Below are 23,285 nucleotides of genomic sequence, written 5' to 3' on the forward strand. Positions count from 1 at the left end.
CTTGAAGGTGAAGAGATGCAAGTACTAGAGAGCAGGGACCATTTTGGGCTCACACACAGCAAACAATATGTGCAGAGTAGACTAAAGAGACTCATATCAATCCTCATAAATCAAGAGAGTCAATCAGATCCTCTATAGTAACTCATACCTAGTGCTCAACCAATGTAATATAATCACCTGAAGGTATGTGGAGGGTTTTCCCAGATGTTTCAGTTTTTGTAAATTTAATTATGTCTTTGCAACCTACTATTAAATGTTAGAGAATGACCACATACTTACATGCACTTTGTAGAAAGTTAAACCTGCCTACACATTCTTGTCAGACTTGCTGGGATCACACAGGGTCAGTCCCCCTGCAAGATGAAACACTGGACTCCATGATATCTGGAGGACCTCAAAAGTGCCATGACTCTGGTCAGCTTGAACCATGGTTTTTACCCTTATCTCCATGTCAAAGCGGTCCCCAGGTCCTGTTGCTCCCCTGCGCTGAACACTCTGGAACCCATCTCCCCCGCCATACTGACTGCTGCAGCCTTGGTCCGGGTGATGGTCATCTCTCAGCATATGCCTGACCCTACTTTAACCAGGCCATCCAGTCTTCTCACGAACTCAGCCCCGATCATATCACTTCTCAGCATAATACCCTTCCAAAATAAAGTCCTAATTCCTTGGCGTGACCTAGAAAACCCTTCAGGATCAGCCTCATATTTCACACTGCATACTTTCACCAACCCCATCCCCAACCCTCACTCCCCTAGGGTACCCAGCACTCCATCCATACTTAACTACTGAATTTTCCATGATCCCTCACTGTTGGCTGTGGCACATGGTTCCCCTAGCTGAAAGTTATCCCATTCTCCCCTTTACCTGAATAACCTCTACTCATCCTTCTGGCCACAGGTTGGATGTTACCGGCTCTGGAGAAACATCTTCAGTCTCAGCAAGGTTCAGTGTTCCTTTTCTGGATCCCATCATGACCGTGTGATAAAATGGCCCATTTAATCCCTCCCCCACTATTCCATGAACTCTTTTTCATCATGGACTGTGTCTTGTTATCCTTGACCGCCCAGCTCTTACCACACTGCCAGACATATGAAAGACATTTAATAAATACTGAATCAATAGAAAGCGATAACATCAGAGAGCTCTTGGTTTACCAAAAGTACAATCTCTAGCCATCCTCATTCCCCTTGACACAGACCTTTAGCATTTGATCAGTTCAATTACAGAACCATTTCAGATTTCTTATCCTTTCTTTTATCTCTTACACAAAGAACAAAATCAGGTAAGCTGATCACTAGAGGTTTTGTATTAAAATTCCTTTTTGGAAGAGAAAGGCCTTGAATCATCTGATGTCCAAACATCTCTCTGTATTTAGGAGGCTGTGCTTACACTTTCCTAAATATATATTTGGTCTGTCTGGTCATTAAAAAAAAAAAAAAAAAAGTATGAAACTACACAAACTCCATGGCTGTGCTGCATGGCACAAAAGTTTCCAAGGCTATTGGTCTTTTCCTTAATTTCATAGTGTTTTAGGAAGAAAATATTGATAGGCACAGGACAGTGGCTAATAAAATCCCAGTTTCCTGGCCTGACACCAGATTCAGTCTTTTAAGACCAGAACAAATGCCCTCCACCTTAAAGGTAATAAAATAATCAACCTGAGCTCTCCCTCTGCCTTCTGCCCTGCTTGCACTCTCTCCTCACCCTTTTTGAGAATTTTGAGAAGAAAAAGAAGAGGGTCTTTCCCCTGCTGTTCACTCTTCTGCTTCTACTCCTTAGTTCTTCCATCCTCTTCCCACAAAGGGTGACACTTCTCAGCAAAATCAGTCTTGAACTCCAGGTCTGGAGACTGCGATCTTAGGGTGAGAATTTATGCTACAAATGATTAATGGTTATCATTTGTATTACTGCTCCTGCTGCCTTTTGAGGAAGGAAAGTAGATCTTTGCTTTACTAAGTGGAAGATTTAAGAGGACTTTTCTTTTTTTACCCAAAATTATTTTGTATAAGCAAACTAGAAAAAGGAAGCATATAATTTGTTTTTGTACTTTCACTGCTGTCTCCTGGGGGAAATATTTTCTTCCTTCCTTCATGTCTTCCTTTCTTTTTTCCTTCCTTCTTTCCTTGCTTCCTCTCTTTTATCCTATGTACACATAATAGAAACTTGGGCTAATTAATAGGGAATTGGCTATATCTACTACCCAAAACAGGATAATCCCAATGCATTTTTAACAAACAGCGGCTTACAAAATAATTGCTGATTATTTTTTCTGCATGTAGAACTTAAGCCACAGAATTATACCCCCAGCTATGTGGACAGCCAAAGTTGGTAATTGTCAAAGCAAATAATTAGATGTCTCGCCTCAGTCCATCCCCAGCTTATCAGTCTAATTGCTTCCTCCCAAAAAGGATGTATGTGTCTTACTGGAAGGGGGTGTTAAATATACAAATAAGGGCACTGTTATTTTGTTTTCAAATTATCTCCTTTTCCTAAAAATGCATATTGTCATCTGAAGTCTACATAACTAAAAAAGACAATTTAACTGAGCTTAAGCTCATTGAAAGTACCCAGCTCCCTTACCCCCCTCATCTTTCTTGGACTTTAATCCCCTCCAATCATGTTATTTTGCTTAGTGTGAATAATTCCTTTTGATAAAGAGGCTGGAGACAAGTAGACATTTATAGCTTCGTGGGCCCTCCCCCAGCTTATAGTCTACCCCATTTGCATTCTTCTCTTATTTACTTTATCATTTTCCCAAGTATCAGTCCATTCAGAACTCTGGCCTCTCTGGCACTTTTTAATATTTACTGCCATTTTCACATCTGCCTTGTAATATGACTTTTTTTCCCATCTTCTACTCATGTTTCTTTCTTGTAACCACACTTTCATATACCCTAAAAAATAGTAATCTTTTTTTCTTCATTGGTAATCCTGTCTTTTCCAGATTTTCCTGTAGATATAACAAAGCCTATCTTGCCAAAAGGCCACGTGATGCAACCTTCTGCCAAGTTACACAAGGGTGGGCAAAAGTAGGTTTATAGTTGTTAGTATTACTGTATTATTTTCCATACGAATAACTGTAAACCTCCTTTTGCCTTACTCAGTATATCTTGATTCCAAAAGCTGGTATTTTTTGGCAGCTGGAAGGAACACTGACTATATGTATCCACAGAAATCAGATGCTTGTGGATGACTTGATGCTTCTTCCCCAAGTCGTGGATATGATTCCAAAGAGGGGTTTCATTTTCACTTCTACATGAAAAAATATTTGAAGGCACATGGAAAGAACCAGTAGGCTCTACGTTGCTCTATATTATTTTCTGATATCTCTGTAATGTTTGACTTTTAAGTCCTAGCTTTAAAAAAAATGAAATAATCAGCTTTGACTGACCATGCTAAAACAACTTTAAATATGTTCTAAAACTGCGGCTTATAAATTTCCCCCCAACATGGTTGACTATGTAAGAGATATGGGTACTTTAAGGAAATGTTTCTGGAGGACTGCCTTTGGGGCAGCTTCTGAGCTGAAGCTAAGGCTAAGGCATTGCTAAGGGAATCTGTTTCCCTGGGATACTAATTAACTCCAAATATTGCATATAAATTAAGCCAGCAGCTACTGAAAGAAGCAGCTATGGGAAAGAAAAAACTAAAGAGGTTTAAAAGAAAAGTACTGTCTTTTAATTGGAGAAAAAAGACATAAGGGACACAGGGGGAAACTTTTTCTCTCCATCCCAGCATTCTACTCTTTTTCTAGAAACTTCCATCCTTTTTCCTTTCTCCACCATGACAGATGTAATTTCTTGGATAGATGAGTGAAAGGGTCTCTCCCCCAGGAGCCTACTTTCTCTTCCGTCTTGAATACAGAAGTTGTTCTCTGGACAGATGCTCTGCTAGCTGTGCGCCCAAACTTGCCCAGGTAGAAGCACCCACACCTTCTCCCCCAGAGAGTCTGATTCAGTGGGTCTGGGGCAGGGCCTTGGAATCTGTATGTTTAACAAGCGTCCCTGGTGAGCCTTCCGAGTTCGGGAAACACTGCCTCTCCCTCTGAGGATGACACAGTCCCTGGGCCTGCAGTGGGACCCCTGCAGTCCTGACAGAGTAAATCCAGTTCACAGGGGAAAGTGTCAGCAACAGAAGCCACAGCTGTCGCCTCCCTTTTCCAGACAGCTCTGTTTGTTTCACTGTTAAATGTTTTAAGCTTAGTTGTTAGAGCTGGCTCTTTATTTATAATGTGCAAATAAAGGCATATGAATCAGTTATTTTAGGTAACCCCACTAGTGCCTGATTTACTACTTTTAATCCGGACTATGTTGTCCAGCATCTCCTCTGGTGGCAGCACCCTATTTTCAGGTTTTGTTAAGAACAGGACAACCTTTTCTGATGCACTTAAATAATCTGAACCATCCAATGAGAATCACTGTTCCACAGCCACTGGCAGCAAAGAAAATGGCCAGAATAAACATACCAGTTGACTCATCCATAGAATCTTCCATTCAACCCAGATGTTTAAAAAGGTTTGCACAAAAATCTGTGATCTAAGTAAACTCTTTCTTTAAATTGTCACCTGTCCCAAAAAAGACTGCAGAGACATTTCCACTTAGGCCTAAATGCACATACATGTCATCCCATAGCCCTCTGGAAAAATTAAAATACATTACATGTGACTTCATTATACTATAGTTCAAGGTTCAACCTAAGCATGGTCTAGTTAAGACTGCAGATTAAAAGTAGCCTGGGGCATTAATATCAGCCATGTGTTGCAAAATGAAGTAGCCTATTCTGTGTCCCCTATAAACAGCTTGCCAAGAATAAGAGACAGTGATGTCACATCATGCTTGCCTCCCCCTAAATTTAGGAATACTTACAGCAAAGGGCTGCTCTTAGAAAAGGAAAACATACATTATGCAATATCAGGATGTCTCTACTCGTTACCTAGAGTGTCATGGTTCTGGATTCTGTTTTTAAACCTGACCTTGAGCTTGTGTGTCAACTGCCAATTTCTACTTGACTGTATAGAGCTTTTCATTACTCTTGATCAATTTCACACATTTGGTTATGTTTTTCAGCAAAAATAATTTAAATTACTTGATGAAAACATTTTTGTAAGCCAGTTGTCATTCAAGAGAGGGTTTTGGAAAGATTTATCTGTTAGTTCTCTAGAGGTGATACTTAAATTTATGTGATTGTAAAAGAAATAGCTGGAGTGAGAAAGGAGAGAATTTTTGTGGAGAAGAGAAATTAGTAAGGCTTCATTCATTTAACAAAGGCAGATCCTAGTATAAAACGTTCCTTGACTAAGCAGTTATTTCTTTAGAAGCTTAGTTTTAAAGGACTCTAAAATGTCACTGCTTCCTCTCCAGTATGTGGAAATGGCACTGAACTGGAGATAAGGGTGCATGGTTTTGAGTCCAAGTGGGTTCTAGTCCTGATTCTTCCTGGATATAACTCTGCATAGCATTTCATTTCTCTGCTTCAGTTCTGTGTTTGGTTGAATGGGAAAATAAAAATATATATCCCGTCTCACATATAGCTATGAGGAATAACTGTGCAACTTGCCTTAAATCTAGTAGAGCAGGCTCTAATAAATGTGACCAAGTCCTTTACAGTGTAAAGCACTATGAACAGTGTTGTTAGTAACCTTTATTTTTCCATGGAGATGAACCTACTCTTTACCCAAAACTTGACTTATTAAAAGTCCCAAATACCTAGATTCAAAAGACAGGGCAAGGAATTACATTCCAAGGGGAATAAACAATTATCTAACATAGTCCAACATCCTGAAGTATGGTACCTTGAGAGAGTCTGGTTTTTCATAAGCTTTGTTGTATACCAGGACTCTGGCCACTGAGCCTGCTTCTGCCAGAAAATGTCTGTTTTCCTAATAAAGTCAAATAAGAACCAATAGCAGCCCAATCATTCTATGACCAAGACTACAGATATAGAAAATCAACACTCTGAGTAATTCAGAACAGTGGTTGTACAAGCACAGAACCAAATAGTAGAGATAAATGCTCCAGAACTTAATCATGTTCTTCTTGATTATTTCCTCATCTCTTCTTGACAAAGTCCAATGGTACACAAAAAGCACATCTCAATGGTAAACAAGTAAGAACCTATTGATAGTTCTGTTGGACTCAGTTGCACTATGTAATAAAGCAAGCATGCATTAAGACTGAGAGTCAATTTAATGTATTGCTTCCGGTGCATTTTTTTCCCTTCCAAGAATAAGAATAAACCAGCAAGAGAAAATTAATGAAACCAGGAGACTGAAAAACATAATGCAAGATACATACAAATCTACATTTAATTCTCATGTGCTCAAAGATTTTCTTGACAAAAAAGATTTCATTCCAAGTTGCTTCTAGTTTTGATGCAAATGTAATATGTACCATGGCCCACAAGCCTATGGCTTCAAGTAGGTAGAGTGCAGTCATCACAAGTTATTCTTTGTTAAGATCTCTATTTCAAAGTTAAGCATGCCTTGGTAGCAATAATGGTCACACTTAGTGCAGGTAATCCAAACCAAGGAAAAGACACTGCGGAAAAATACAAAATATTTACTCTACCTCACCTAGCAACTCCTACTGAACAACATATATGCTGCATATTTATGAGTTGTAGCCCATGGCCATGAAATACTCACTACAGAATTAAAATAAACACAGCACATTACATTTAGTATACAGCATGCCTTTCCTGCTCAGTGCAAGAAAAACTACTACCTGGCAGATAATGAGACTGATGGCCTGACAGCAGCAATGTGGCAGGATGTTGTTCTTTTTTATCCCCCAAATAAAAAATAAAATAATAATATGGTTGACTATCCCAATTAAATTCCAGTCCAATTTAAAACTCATCTTCAGAGCTGTCAGCTAAGAGCATTACTCGATCTTGCATGCTGTTGAATTCTCTCTGCTGGAGAAAGAAAAACAGAAAAGCATTAAAAGTCCTTCTGCTGCAGAGCAAAGCTGAGGAACAGGCCTCCTTTAAAAGACACACTAATGAATGAACAAAGCCAGGGCAGCAGCCAGCACAGCTAATCCCAAACCACTGGGCACATCCAAACCATTCATGCATCATTAAGCCTCGTGTATTTTAATAAGCAAATCAGAAAAGCAAAGAATGTTCTGAAACTAATGAGGTTTTGCTGTTGTTGGTTCCATACCTTTCTTTTGTGTCTTTTGAAGCCATTTCTCCTTCTGCGATTCATCACCTTAATGCTGTAGAGTGCTCCCAAGATGAACAAGGCTCCTGCTATCCCCACCCCGACAGGCACCAGCATCCCAGACATATAGCCAGCCTACAGGGAAAAGGCAACCTGCGTTAGGACTCTCAACATACCACTGCCCTGGGTTCCTCATTGCTGCTGGATGGCAGCAGGTTTTTAGACACTGTGAATTCTCCCATCTGCTTCCTTATATAATAAAATAGCATCCAGAATAAAGTTAATTTGGGGGTAGAGAAGGCAAAGAGAGAGAGGCATGATAACTATTTTGGGATATTTCCAATACTTAGAAGCATTACCATAAATCAGCCAGACCTAGTGGCACCTCCAGCCACTTCATTATGCACATTTGTCAACATCAGGTTTGGGTGACAGAAATATAATTTGTATTAAAGATTGATGAAGTAAGCTTTGCAGAATGCCAGGACTATTAAAATGCTATAAATTGGAAATGTCAGCCTGAGTCAAGCTCTAGGGTGAGGCGGGTGTGGGGGTGAAGTGCCCTCTGGAATGCTGTATTTCTTGGAGGGCAAGAAGAGAGCCTTGACATTGGCCATCTGCTCTCTCACAGTCTTATCAGCATTACAGTAAGAAAGGAAAGAGGGATGTGCTTGTAAGCAAGTGAAAGGTAAGAGCTTCTGGAAACAGCAGGGAAGAGAAGGACCTGCAAAGGAAAGAGGGAGGACATTAGATGTTGGAGCACAAGCAGAAAAGACAAGGATGAGGAAAAACTGTGTATGTAGAGTGGAAGAATTAATTTATATAGAAGTGATAATCTTCCCAGTGGACAAGACCAAAGTCAGCGGTTGGAGGGAATTCTGAGTGTCCCCAGCCCCAAAGAAAGGAAATGGCAGAGAAGGGCATATAAAGATCACTGCCAATAACATTTGTGCCTTTAAAAGTACACAGAGGTATCAAACCCATGCATGTCTCCAATGTCCCCAAGGTGTCACTATGGATACCTCAGTCCTAAGAAAGCAACATGATCTTCGCACATCCCTGGCCTTGCATAAGTAGCTCCGGACCTATCCAAGCTCAAGGGAAGGCCATCACCTTAAGGGTGCTCACTGCATCTTGGCCAATAAGACACCTAAGGACTAGAGGAGTATGTACTAACTGGTTCCTTTTCGTGGGGAACATGACACTGGTTTGCTGTCCAAGAAGACCCCTTCTTGAAGCCTACCCATAAACAATTTAAAATATTTAAGCTGTAGTAAGTACTTTAGATAGGTATTATTTTAAGGGGGCACTTTGAGTCTATTCATTTATTTGACTATTTCTCAAATTTCTAATGTAGCACAATTTCTAGTGTCTTTCAGAATAAGCCAAGAACAGAGAGGAAGAGAGAATAAAAGTTTTCTAAAATGTGCTGAAATATGCAGTCTGTGGTGCCTTCCCAACATTTTTAGAAGTGAATGAAAGGAATAGACAAGACCTTACAGAAGTGCACCCTCTTCTGCATAGCTGGCTCACTCACTGGTTATGCCTACCTGTGTCTTCAGTTAGGGCAGAATATAGAAATTTTTCCATTAATTTGAGAACAATAGCATTGTTCAGCAGCGTACTAAATGTTTTCTCCTAGAAAAACAAAGCCCAGGCATTTTTCAACAAATCACTATGGTTTTCATTGACCCAAACATTTTCTAAAGTTCTTCCTGATCTACTTAAGGCTTATAAAACTTTGTGATTTTCCATGTAGGAAAATATTGAACAATAGCAAGATGTGGGGACTCTCACTACAACTTTGAATAATTTTTTTAATTACCATTCTCAGACTTCCAGTCAAGATGACGGTGTAGGCAGACATGGTTTTCCCTCTCCCACAACCATATCAAAATTACAACTAAAATACAGAACAAACATCACTCAGAACTATCAGAAATCAAGTTGAATGGAAATCTGACAGTTACAGAATTAAGGAAACCACATCCATCCAGACTGGTAGGAGGGGTGCAGAGGCAGAATAGGCTGATCTCACATCCATGTGTGGTGGATAAAAATTCAGGAGGGATATCTCAGGAGCAAGGAATCCCAGCCCTGCACCATGGTTCCAATGCCAGGAAGGGAAGTCCCTACAACTTCTGGCTGCAAAAACAACTGGGGATTGAGTCGGTGGAAGAAACTTCTGGGGTCCCAAGTAGTTTCTCTTAAAGAACCCACATATGGACTCACCTATTCAGACTCACTCCCTCTGAGCTCCAACAGCAGGGTAGCAGCTTGAAAGGCACCAGTGGCACACAGGAAGGGACTGAAGTGTCTGGCGTCAAGGCAAGCAAAGGCTATTGCCTCTTTTCTGAAGCCTCCCCCAACAGAGCTGGCAAGCTGGTGCCATGTCTGAGACTCCAGCAACCTGGCTAACACTGTTTTCCCTGCCCTGGAGATCCCCTGAGACTCTGCCCCAACCAACTTACAGGCCCACCCAAGATGCTTTTCCATGTAAATAGCTGGTCTTAGTTCATGCTCCACAACTTCGTAAATCCTATCAAACAAGCAAGGACTGGCCTCAGTGAGCCCCAGGCCTAGAACTAGCAGCAATCAGCCTATATTCACAGCTTGGCTTTGCCTGGGAATCTCCCAGCCCAGCACGTGTAGCAATCATCTCAGATTGCTTTATAGCTCAGGCAGGGTGGCCCAGGGCAAAATACAGGTGGGGGCTGACCTTTCCCTACACCTCCCAGGAACCCTAGAGCCTGAGCACCCAGTGGACAGCTACAGACCATGCCAGAGCACCACCACCCTGGTCCTGCACTTCTAATCCTCCAAGAAGGGCAGAGGGTGGTGGTCAGTGGTCACAGTCAGTCCTTGCAGCTGACTGGCCTGGGAAAATCCCTCCCATTGACCTGCCAACAGCAATCAAGGCTCAACTACAAGAGGAGGGTGTACTCACTCCACATGAAAGATACACCTCAAGTACCCAGACTTTTGGGACACTGACTACATTAGGCCACACTACCAAGACATGGAGTCAAAGCAGCTCTAGCTGATATATAGAAACAAACACAGGGAGGCTGCCAAAATGAGGAGACAAAGAAACATGGCCCAAATTAAAAGAACAGATGAAAACTTCAGAAAGAGCGAAATGAAATGGAGATAAGCAATATATCACTGTTTTGAACCAGTGTTCAAAACACTGGTTATAAGGATGCTCAAAGAATTTAGTGATGACCTCAAGAGTACCAAACAGATTCAGTCAGAAGTGAAGGATACACTAATTGAAATAAAGAACAATGTACAAGGAAGCAACAGTAGAGTGGATGAAGCTGAGAATCAAATCAATGATTTGGAACAACCAAATCAGAACAAGAAGAGAAAAGAAAAAAATTTTTTTAAATGAGGATAGTTTAAGCAGCCCCTGGGATAACTTCAAGCATTCCAACATTCATATCACAGAGGTGTCAGAAGGAGAAGAGAAGAGCAAGAAATTGAAAACTGATTTGAAAAAATAATGAAAGAAAATGTCCCTAATTTGGTGAAGGAAATAGACATACAGATCAAGGAAGCACAGAGAGTGCCAAATAAGATGGATGCAAAGAGGCCCACTCCAAGACACATCATAATTAAAATGCCAAAAGTTAAAGATAAAGAGAGAATTTTAAAAGCAGCGAGAGAATAAACTTAGTTACCTACAGGGGAGTTCCCATAAGACTGTCAGCTGATTTCTCAAAAGAAATGTTGCAGGCTCCAAGGGACAGGCAAGAAATATTCAAAGTCATGAAAAGCAGGGACCTACAGCCAAGACCGCTGTACCCAGCAAAGCTGTCATTTAGATATGAAGGGCAGATAAAGAGCTGCCCAGACAAGAAAACAAGAAAAAAACTAAAGGAGTTCATTATCACCAAACCATTACTATATGAAATGTTAAAGGGACTTATTTAAGAAAAAGAAGGTAAAAACTATGAACAATAAAATGACAATAAATATATGTCTATATCAACAATTGAATCTAAAAATCAAACTAAGCAAACAAGATGAACTGAGACAGAATTATGGATATGGAGAGAGTTTTGATGCTTGCCAGATGGGAGGGGGTGTGTGGGGGGATGTGTGAAGAGTTGAGGGGATTAAGAAGTACAAACAGGGAGTCACAAAATAGCAATGGGGATATAAAGTACAGTATAGAAATGGAATAGTCAAAGATCTTGTATGCATGACCTGTGGACATGAATAATGACAGAGAGATTGCCTGTGGGAGCGGGGGTTACTGGATAAAGGGGGTAAAGGGGGAAAATCAGTAAAATATAATTTTTTCAAAAAGACTAAAAAAATTACCATTCCCAGTGCATAATCAAGTTTAAGCACAAGAGACTGGACTTTACAAAGCTTTACATTCAAACGATGATATCTGAGCTTTTGGAAGTTCAGCTTGATTATCTTCTCTGTGTCGGTCTTTATGCTATGTAACTTAACCCCACACCAATAACAGGAATATCATAAAATATGTTACTCATGCCATATTTCTTATTTACATATTTATATTTTTTAGAGCTTTAAATTATGTAGACCTCACAAAAATTCAGTTAATATCTCTCTCCTTCTCTCTCTCTTCTTTTTTTGTCCCCTCTTGTGTATTTGTGTGTGTGTGTGTTTGTCTGTATAGCATCTACCTGTGCTTTGAAATTACACATAAATTACAAGATGGGAACAACACAACCTATACTCTTCAAATATAATTTAACAATCCCTCTTTCAAAACTAACTAAAAATAAGCTCTCTTTTTAGAATTATCCCTGATGTGTTTCCTGGATAAAAAAAGAAAAATACAGCATACATACATATTTTGTGAGTTACAAATTTACTTTTCTCTGTTCAAAATTATTGTATGTATATGTGCCTCCACATGTAACACTCAGAGGACACAACTGCTCTGTGCATATTCCAGCCAAGAATGCATAACTTAAACCTAGTCATGACAAAACAGCCAATAAACCCAAAATAAAGAATATTCTATTTTTTAAAAAAGGAATATATCCTTAAAAGACATCACTATCATTAAAGACAAAAGATGGCTATAGGAAAATATTTCAGATTAAAGGTAAATAAAGAATCATGAAAACTAAAAGTGTTACATGACCTTAGACTAAATTCTTACAGGAGGAAACATTTTTATAAAAAATATTTTGGGTTTATTGAAAAAAACTGAAATATGTTTGCCAGATTAGATACAAATACTTCATCAATGTTAAATGTACTCAAGCTTTTAACTGTACTATGTTTGCTAACAGAATGCTCCTATTCATAGGAAATACACACAGAAGTATTTGAGATAAAAGCACCATGGTGTATGTGCATTTTCCTCAAATGGTTCAGAAAAAAAGAGTCAGAGATGGGAGAGTACCAGCAAATGATAAAGCAAATGAGATAAAATGTTAAACACAAGTGCATCCAAGTAGAAGTATAGGGATTCTTTGTAACATTCTTGTTCTTATATCTTTTCTATAAATTTGAAATTATTTCCAAATAAAGTTTTAAACTTTTAAATAGATTGTAAGCCATAAGAGAACTAGATATAGTTGGTTCGTGTTTGTTTTGTTTTACATTTATGAGAAAGGCGTCTTTCCTTAGGATAATGTATTTGTTCAGAAACATGCTTTCAAGAAAGCTATTAAGGACTTCCGGCCAAGATGGAGGCTTAGACGGACACACTAGGTCTCCCTCTACAACTAAAGAGGAATACAACTACTTCAAAACAAAGGATAACTAGAAATTCCAGAAAATAAAACTACACGGAAGTCCAACATATGAAGTTATAAACCAGCGGTACCACTTGGGCAGGTAAGAGTTAAAGAGGGCAGTGCTGTTTGCGGTCGCACCCGGAGCGGCGGGCGGCGAGGAGTCCCAGCTGCGGCAAAGCCCCTGCCCGTGCGAGACTCCGGCGCTGGGGAGAGCGGCCGCCGCATCGCCTTGAACAGTGAGGCCCAGGGGGGCGGGAGGACGGATCCCGGTCTCCTGGCTGAATAACTGTGTGAATCCATCTTGGACCCCCGCCCCCAAAGAAAGCACCACAGGGCTGCGAAATAGGTCGCGGACAGGCAGGCGCCGGCCGGTCGCTGATTTGTGACGCGTACACAGGCACTGCCCCCGACAGCCAGCCCAAGAAAACAAAACGCATCTGTCAAAATGAGGCAGACAACTATAGAAATCCTGGTGGCGCAGCTCACCAGACAGCAGATAGAGAACCTGACAGATGAACAGATAAGAAACCTGTCAGAGGCTCAGTTCTGGGCCATTGTTATCAGGTGGCTTACAGAATTCACAAAAGAGCAGGAAAAAGATATGAAAGAAGCGAAAAACTTTCATAACGAAAGGAACAAAACCGCATACGAGACAGAAAGAAAGGAAATAAAATCCAGAGTTCATTTCAACAAACTGGAATATGGAGAAGGAACAAGCAGTCAACCAATGCAGCGAGAGGAAATGGCAAGCAACAATGAGAGGATCAGAAACCTCTGGGACAGCTATAAAAGGCCCAACATAAGAATCATTGGTTTGCCAGAGAGCGAGGAAGATGAACTAGAACTTGAAAAATTGAGTGAAAATATAATAAAGGAGAACTTCCCAGACTTGGGGAAGGGAATAGACTTGCAGGTCCAGGAAGCAAGGAGAGTTCCCAAGAGACTGGACCCAGGGAGAACCACTCCAAGACACATTATAATCAAAATGTCAAAAATTAAAGATAAAGAGAGAATCTTAAAAGCAGCAAGAGAGAAGAAAAGAATTATGTACAAAGGGGTCCCAATTAGACTATCAGCTGACTTCTCAAGGGAGACCCTACAGGCAAGAAGGGACTGGCAAGAAATATTCAAAGTAATGAAAATCCAAAACCTACAACCACGAATACTCTATCCAGCGAAATTGTCATTCAGAATAGAAGGACAGAGAAAGTGTTTCCAGGACAAAATAAAACTGAAAGAGTTCATTAGATCCAAACCACTGTTATATGAGATGTTAAAGGGACTGGTTTAAAAAAAAACAGAAGCTAGGGAGATGAAACAAAGGCAAACTAAATAGGCAACGAGAGTGGAAAAGGAACTGTGGGTACGGGAAACATATTGGGGGGAGGTCAACAGGGAGGGGAAATGGGGAAAGGGAGGGAGATGATATAGGAATTGGGGATCAAGGTAGGAGGGAATGGAATAGACGGAGAGAGGTTGGGAGGAACTGTATGCACAACTAATGGACATAATCTAAAAGGGGGGGACAACTGGAGGGAGGGGGGCCACCGGGTGGAGGGGAGCAGAGGGAAGGGAAATCGGCACAAATGTAATATTTTAATCAATAAAACACATTAAATCTGAAAAAAAAAAAAAAAAAAGAAAGCTATTAAGAAAACCACATGATACACTACCACCTAAAGTCTGCTGAATTTAAACAGTGCTCTTATGAGTTCTCTGCAGCAATGGTTCTCAAACTTGAGCATGCATCAGAATCACCTTCAGGACTTGTTAAAACACAGATTGTCGGGCTTCATTCCCCAAGTTCTGACTCAGTGGGAGCTGAAAATTTGCATTTCCAACAAGCTCCCATGTGATGCTGATGCTGCTGGTCCAGACCACACATGAGAATCACTGCTATGAAGTTTAGTCTGGAGCTTCTATTTTCTGGATAATTTCCTAAAAGCTAGAAGAAATAGAATGGATAATCTTGGTGACATAACAACAGAGCTGGTCTTTATTGCATAACTAAAGTTGTTATGTATCTTCAGTCTCGAGAAGCAATTTAGATGTTGAAAAATATATCAATAGGTAGCCAAGTTAGGATTTGTCTAACAAGCACCACTAACTTTGACATTAACCAAGATGAAGGTTAATGATGGTAAGAGGATAGGAGCTGTCTCTTCTTCTAGAACAATAGATTTTCCTTTTGAGCTGGGTACAGAATAACAATGACATCTTCCTGCCTTCGTGCAGTTGGGTATGAACATATGATACATCTCATTAAAGAGATGACACATGTGTTACTCCCAGGACATATTCTTTAACAAGAGAAGAGAGCCTTACTCTGTCCTCCTCTTTAAGAATGACAGAGTACCTTTATCCTCCCTTTTGAAAAGGGAAGGCATGTCTTAACTTTCCCTTTTCCTCCTTCCTTCTGGCTAGAATATGGATCTAATTAAGCTGAAATGGTCATCCAGGACAATGAGGTGACCTTGAAAATGAAGGTTGAAAATAGTGGAGTATCAAATGAAAGGAGCCTGAGCCTTAGTTTTGTTCTCCATTAACCCTTGACTGCTACCTCCAGACTCATAAATAGGATACAAACTTCTATCTGGGTTAAGCCGTTGTCATTAGGGGGGGGTTGCCTGTCACTCACAGCTGATCTCAATCCCAAGTGATAGAGAAAAACTAATCAATAGCAAAAAATTCAGAACTATTTAAAACATCACGCTTTCTAGAAACCAGCTAACAGGAAAACTAATATTAGGAATGATTAAATGAATTCAAACTGAGACATTTAGTCCTGCTTAAGAGCCAGTTAAATAAGTAGTTTAGTTTTCATTTCTAAGGTATTCTGTGACTTTCGTCAAAGATGTAAGAGTTTTGTTCTCAAATAGTTTCTGAACATAATGACTAACAAGACTTTTATAGGTGATAACTAGGTGGATAGAATGAGAAAGGAAAGGAGGGAGGAATATATACGTTTATATGTATGAATACATACAGGAATGTATGTATCAAGTAAGTGTATAATATTTCACTCACAGGGAAGGAGAGACCTTGGAAAGATTAGAGTGAGTCCCTCCAAGAAAGAGTCAAAATATGAAGACATAAGGCATTAAATAAGTCAACCATGGTGGGAGTCTCAAATGTTTTTCTTCCAGTTTTTTTTAATTAAGACATAGCTGAAAAAATATTATGAAAGAAAATGAATAGCGGACTGAAAAACTTCAAAATAATCCAGAAAACTGAAGTAAATACATAAGATCAGAAGGAAGTGCCCACAGGAATAGAAAATACAGTCTTACTCTAAACCTGCACAGATTTTTTTATAATGGAATGCTGAAGCTATACATACATGCAGGTAAGAAATTTTGCAATATTCAACTTCAAAACATGCCAAAACTTGTTTTTGAGTCTAGTTTTTGTTCATTCTTGTAACTCAGAATATTCTCTATAGAAACAATGACATACGGATTCTTAAATTAAACTACCAGAGCCTGTTTGCTTCTCATTGCATCACATTTTTCCCTGAAAAACACGAAGAAGCATTACCAATGTAAATCTATCCATCTCTAAACTTCTGAGCTTTTCTTCCCCCAAGTCTTGTTCAACCCACCTGATCAGCCCTCCCTTAGACAACCAGACCCTGTATTGCAGATAGATACCAAAATGGCCTCTACTAACCTCAGGAGGCTTAAAATTTTTCAACATTCATTCTAATATTTATAAACACAAATAGTCTCATTCTTAAAAAATGTATTTGCTAAATTTTACTGAGAAGCAGAAAAATAATAGTGAGGAGAATTAACATAATTTATAATGGTAATTACAATTAAATCTCTTCTTTCATACTCTAACATTGAGTTGTAGCAAAATATTATAAATATTCACCATTCAAGTAAGGATAAAATTGACCCCAAATAACAAAAAAGTATGGACTACCATGAACAGAAATATATTGTAAGACAGGTGAATCTGAAGTAATTCAATGTCTGGCAGTTTAAAAGATTTTCATTTAACTAAACCCCCAGTTAAATCTGAGCTGGGTTATAGTAATGGAATCTGACACAGGCTACAGCAAGGAATTCAAAATGCCATCAATATTTTCATACATAATTCTAATTTAAAATTACAAAGTAACCAAAAATGAAAACTTGGAAAGTGTTGAAAATCAAAAGAAAATGAAAAATATGAACCTGAAAGTTAATATTGTCAATCACTAAGTAGATGGCAGAATTTAAGTAAGAGAGGAAAATATTTTTCTATAGTTGGCCATTCCAGGCAGGTCACCTCATTATCACTTAGTAAGTAGTGGCTGTGATAAGACTACATAAAATTGGGTATAAGTTAAGTGCTCGGGTGTTCAGCTGTTTTCATCCCATCCCCCACTATGGTTTAAAGGTACCCGTTCCATCTCGAACTTTTATTCTTAAATCAAGTCTACCCATGGGTGAGAAGAATCAATGCCTTCCAAAATCCAAGGTATTTCTTCCTCATACAGAAGACCAGGCTTCAAAGAGCCTTGCTTTAGGACAAGAAATGCCCAGTAGAATGGGATTACAAGCCTGAAATTCCCTAGAAGAAACTCCACTTTGACGTGTTGAGGATATTATTGAGATAAACATACATCTTGTACATAACACTCTTTGAAGCATCACTCATTCTCTTTTATCACATACAGGATTTTTTATTTGTCACTATTAAATGTCTGAATTTTAAACAGATTCTTGAACTGGGGACTTGTATGCATCTGCTCATTCAACTTTAGCACCTGTCTCATCCCCAGTAGCTTTTCCCAGAACTGCTACCTTCACCATGAAGCTCCATGAGCTTTCCTAATTCAAACCTGGGCTTCTTCAGAGTTTCAACTTTTCTAACAAAGACATCATGGAGCAGATAAATAGATTGGCAGGCCTTTTCTATGTCTTTTTCAATGCTATCTGGAATCACCATCCATTCTTAAGGCAGCATTTGGTATGCTTAATCATCATTAAGAATGAATGATGCTCCAAAGAGTGTTATACAAGAAGGAACTTAAAGGGAAGACCCTTCTTGCTGGGCCCTGAATCTTTGCATAGATTACCAAAATCAGAATAATGGGTTAAAGCTCCATTATTCTGAAGATCTTGTATTTTCCAAAGCCAGGCCCTGTACAGTAAATCTGAAAGAAGAAAATACTTCTCTTACCTTGTCTTTTAGTTTTTCCATCCAGCTTCTCACTAGGGAAAATGAGAGAATAAAACGTTAACAGCAATCATTTTACTTATATTTCATTGTGTTAATTTGATAACTCATATTTCATGGTATTAACTTAATTTGGTACAATATAGGTTTTACTGTATTAAATACAGAAAAAGGTTCAACAGTATTCAGATAATGACAGAATAGTCTTATTTTTAATTCTCATTTAGTTTTTAAAAAATGAGAGAGAACAAACATACTCCTCATATCATTGTTAGATGAACAGAGAATAATTTGGTCTGCTAAATGTACTTTTTATTATTATTAAAAGCCCTGGAGGGAGGTCTGGAGAAAGAGGGAGGAAATCACCTTTAAAATATCAAGTTCATTTCTTGTCTGACATTTTCTCCTGAGCTGTACTCCTCTCCATTCTCAGATTTTAAGCTCAATAAGGATTCTGCACTTGAATCAATGTCAAAGCAGAGTAAGGTAGGAAGTGGCAACAGGCAGGCCAGCACAGCTCAGCATTGGCTCCAAAGAGAAGCATCTGCTTTTCACATTTAAAGAAAAATTTGACCAAAGGCAAAAGAACAGGAAGTACTTCTGAAATATACGTAGCTTGCAAAGTGTGCCATTCCATCACAACATAACCACTATGAAAAAATAAAAGCAATAATTAAGTAATATTTATAAAAGGCAACTGGAAAGGACTATACCAACTATGAAGTATTTCATAGACCATTATTACAACCATTTGGAAATATGTGTCTAAGAATAGAAGGAAGTATCAATCAAAATGAAAACATGTGTTAGGATGACCATGTAAAGAGTAGTATGAAGTTAGGGGTGGGGTTTTTTATCCTTACGTGACTTTTAAAGTTATAAAACTGAATGAAAATGTATTCTTTTTAAGATTTTATTTATTTATTTTTTAGAAAATGGAGATGGGAGGGAGGGAGAGAGGGAGAGAAACATCAATGTGTGGTTGCCTCTCACACACCTGGCCCACAACCCAGGCATGTGCTGACTGGGAACTGATCCAGTGACCCTTTCATTTGCAAGCTGGCACTCAATCCACTGAGCCACACCAGCCAGGGTTGAAAGAAAATTTATTTTTAAAAGCATCAAAGATGAGAAAACAGAGGAAATGAGGAAATACATCCTCATTTCATCTTTATTATCAAACAAAAGAAATTTGTTTTTAAAAAAACTCTCAAGATTTCCTTAAATTTCCTTTCTTTTCTGGAGCTTCAACAGGAAGGCAGGACACGGAGTGGCAGACCCAAAAAAGGCTTCTAAAAGGCGTAGGCCAGGACTTGACACACTTTTCTTCGAAAGAGCCAAAAATATTTCAGGCTTTGCAGGCCATACAATCTCTGTCACAACTCTGCTGCTGCAGTAAGAAAACAGCCACGGGCAGTACCTAAATAAATGGGTTCGGCCATGTCCCAACAAATTTTATTTATGGACACTGACATTGAATTTCAAGTAACTTTCATACATCACAGATATTTTTCTTTTGGTTTTTTTCAACCATATTAAAACATACAAAATGTTCTTTGATGATAGACCATACAAGACCAGGCAGCAGGCCAGGTGTGGCCCATGGACCACAGTTTGCTGACCCCTGGCATTGATATGCTTTACCCAAAACTGGTGTCTCCATTTACAATTTGACTTTAGTGCTCATACACCTGACAAGAGTGATGGCATCTAACACATGTGTATGGCCTTACTTCCTTACAAAGCATGTTCAACTATACTGCACAATTTGATTAGCAAACAATGACAAACATGAGAGTCGGGTAAGATGGTGCTCAGGAAAAAGATGAAGAAACCAAGATACAGAGAAACTGAGAGGCTTGCCCATGGTTAACCAGGAAATAATGAGTCACTGGAACTCCAATCATTATCTAATTTAATGACCTACAGCAATAAGGTGTCCCAACTTCCTTTGTGTGTGCTGTGATACCACCACTCTTATGTTCTCAGTATGAAAATGTGGAGCTACCTTTGGCTCTTCCATCTTTTTGAATTCACAGCTTCAATCTCTCAGGTCAAGACCTTGGCAAGACCTCTCAGGTTTGTCCTTCCCTTATCACTCTTTCTGGTATCGTCTCAACTGGTATGCAGGCAAAGACGGTGATGATCAAACAGAATAAGATCAGAGTCGTGGGGAGGTCAAAAGAAGAAAGTGCAGAAACCTCAGAATGAAGGCAAAGATTAGTGATTCTAAGAATGGTTCCATGAAGAAGTGAGGTCAACCACTGATTTGCTGACTTTGGAGAAATTAGCGAGCCTCTTGGACACTCAGTTTCCTCATATGTGAAATGAAGATGATAACACCTGTCTTGCAAGATTGTTGTGAAGATTATAAATAATATGTGCAAAGTGACAACTACAGCACTTGGTGTAGAGAAACTAGAAAACAAAAATAAGAAATCTGAGACAGGAGGGGAGAAAGAAGGACAGGTGAAATTTGAGTATTGCATTCACACGCCTCAACTAAGACCATGGCATTAAAGAGAATGCTTCCAAGTAATGTATTCAGTCCAACAAATATTTATTATACATATTGTGTTGGTTGGACATGGTGCTCTACACTGTGTCAGTAGAAGGTACGTGGATCTATATTAATGAGCAAAAGCATAGGCCACCAGGTCTGTGGGAAGTAGATGACAGCAACAATGCAGACACCAAGAGAGTGAGAGACAGAGCGGGAAAGCTACTTACTGGAGCACAAGGCAGAACTCCAAACTCTGAAGCAAGATGTTTGGAATTAGGCAATAGGCTGGGTATCATATAAGGAGCAAAACAAGAGATGTGGGAGCAGGAATGTGGATCCTAGAGGAGGTGAGCTGGGGCTGGCTGACTACTTGTAGATGGTAGGATCAGGGTATGTCTCTCTCTCTCTCTTTTCCTCCCCTTGTAACTCTTTCTCCAAGACTCTGTGGTGTATCTGTAGGGCTCTGTCATTCTCAGTATGTATGTCTTTCTCTCCTCCCACCCTCCCCAAGTGTGTGTGTGCATGTGTGTGTGTGTCTTTGTTCATGAATAAACTAGGTCTCTTAGTTCCATCTTAGCCCAAGGATTTTTTTTCACTTAGTTCTATGTGCCAGGTTTGCTTTCTATTGGGCAACAATAGCCCGAAGTGACAGAAATCACAGGGTGAAATTTAAAACTCAGAATGAGCAATACTGAAGATATTATGTATAGGATCAGAGTACATGGTGACCTATAAAAAAACACAGAATACAGAAGCAGGAGCAAATACCTAGGGGGATAATAATGAGTTTTACTCTGAATACATGGAACTTAAAATATTTGTGCAATATCCATGTGTATATGTCTGTCGGCAGTTAAAAATTTGGATAAAAAGCCCTGGCCAGGTGGCTCAGTTGGTTGGAATGTCATTCTGTACATCAAAAGGTCATGGGTTCAACCCCAGTCAGGGCACATATGTAGGCTGCAGATTCAATCCCCAGTCGAGGCACATACAGGAGGCAATTGATATCTCTCTCTCTCTCTCTTTCTCTCTCTCTCTCTCTCTCTCTCTCTCTCTCTCTCTCTCTCTCTCTCTCTCTCTCTCTCTCTCTCTCTCTCTCTCTCTCTCTCTCTCTCTCTCTCTTTCTCTCTCTCTAAAAATCAATAAACATCTCCTTATGCCAGGATTTAAAATTTTTTCATATGAAGACAGTCAGGCTGAAAATCAATGTTTGGTAATTGCCACATATTGATGGAAGCTGAAATCAAAAAAGTAGATAAGATCACCCTGGAATATAGAGTGCATATCAGATCAGGTTCCCCAGAGAAACAGAACCAGTAGGATATATGAGATTTATTATAAGGAATTGGCTCATGTGATTATGGAGACTGACAAGTCCCAAGATCTGGAGGGTGAGTCAGCGGACTGGAAACCCTGGGGAGCTGATGGTGTAGTTGTAGCCCCAAAGCTGTAGGTTCAAGAATCAGGGAGAACTGACATTTCAAGTTCAAAGGCAGGAAATGAAAACCCATGAGTAAGGCAGGAGGAATTCTCCCTTACTCATGGGAGTATCTGCCTTTTGCTCTACTCAAACCTTAAACTGATTGGATGAGGGCCACTCACACTAGGGATGGCAATCTGCTTTACTCAGTCTACACATCCGAATGTTAATCTCATCCAGAAACACTCTTACACCCACTTGGAGTAATGTTTGACCAAGAGTGTAGGCAGCACAAGGCCCAGTCAGGTTGACACATAAAATTAATCATCACAGAGTGAGGCTGGACAAGACCAAAGTCATAATGCCAAAAAACTCCAACAGTTAAATGACAGGCAGAAGAGACAGCAAAGGGATGGTCAGGGGGACTCAAAAACCTAGACTGTTCATATAAAACAACCCAATAGTTCCAAGTGTTTATGAGGACATTTCCAATTTCCATTGATCGAGTCTTTTTTCCAGGTACAGCTAAATCCATTGATGTCCTGGCCCACTGCAGAGGTGCCCTGCAGACCACTTCCTTCCCATACAGGCCTGAGGGTGTCCTGCATGGGGGATCAGAAGCACCAAGGAAATATTGCCCTAGAAGCCATCCTCAACCAATAGGGCCACAAGATGGCAGTTATGTTAGTTTCCTTAGCTGTTATTGCAAATATAATGGCTTAAAATAAGACAATTTAGTTATCTTATATTTCTGGAGGTCAGAAGTCCAAAACGAGTCTCACAAACTAAAGTCATGGTGTCATCAGGGCTGGTTCCTTCTGGAGGCCCTGGGGAGAATCTGTTTCCTTACCTTTACCAACTTCCAGAGGCTGCCTGCATTCCTTGACTCGTGACCTCTCCCTCCTTACTTAAAGCCAACAGCATCACACTTCAAATCTTTTATCTCTCTAAGCTCTGCTTCCTTTGTCATATTTTCTTCTCTGACTCTAACCCTCCTACTTCTCTCTTATAAGGACGCTTGTGGTAATCTTCCCCATCTCTAGGTCCTTAATTCATCTGCAAAGTTCTCCCTTTGTAAGGTAATATATTCACGGGCTCTGTGGATTAAGACATGAACATCTTTGCGGGGTGGAGGAAGCAATATTCTGCTCACCATACCAGGTAAATACCCTGCTTTCCCCCACCCTTGAGGTGTATTCCACACAGCATCTCAGAGAATCCCCAGCAGCAGGGAGCCCCAGTAATAATCCACACAGGAACACCCTTTCACTGGCTCTCCACCCACCCCTGCCT

The 23,285-nt window shown here is 39.8% G+C and overlaps 1 protein-coding gene across 1 annotated transcript in view; it reads right to left on the minus strand.

The window, feature by feature from the left end:
* Positions 1–6,284: 6,284 nt before the first annotated feature.
* ARMH4 (armadillo like helical domain containing 4) overlaps positions 6,285–23,285 on the minus strand; it is a 114,095-nt gene continuing 97,094 nt past the window's right edge. The window contains exons 6-8 of the mRNA XM_090272061.1: positions 18,073–18,104; positions 7,169–7,303; positions 6,285–6,918 (exon numbers count right to left, since the gene is read on the minus strand). Coding sequence (XP_090128187.1) covers positions 6,850–6,918; positions 7,169–7,303; positions 18,073–18,104 — 236 coding nt within the window. The 3' untranslated portion in view covers positions 6,285–6,849. The remainder of the gene's footprint in view (positions 6,919–7,168; positions 7,304–18,072; positions 18,105–23,285) is intronic.

Source organism: Furipterus horrens, unplaced genomic scaffold (genome assembly GCF_987537825.1).
Source record: "Furipterus horrens unplaced genomic scaffold, mFurHor1.1.pri manual_scaffold_3, whole genome shotgun sequence".
Lineage (NCBI taxonomy): Eukaryota > Metazoa > Chordata > Mammalia > Chiroptera > Furipteridae > Furipterus > Furipterus horrens.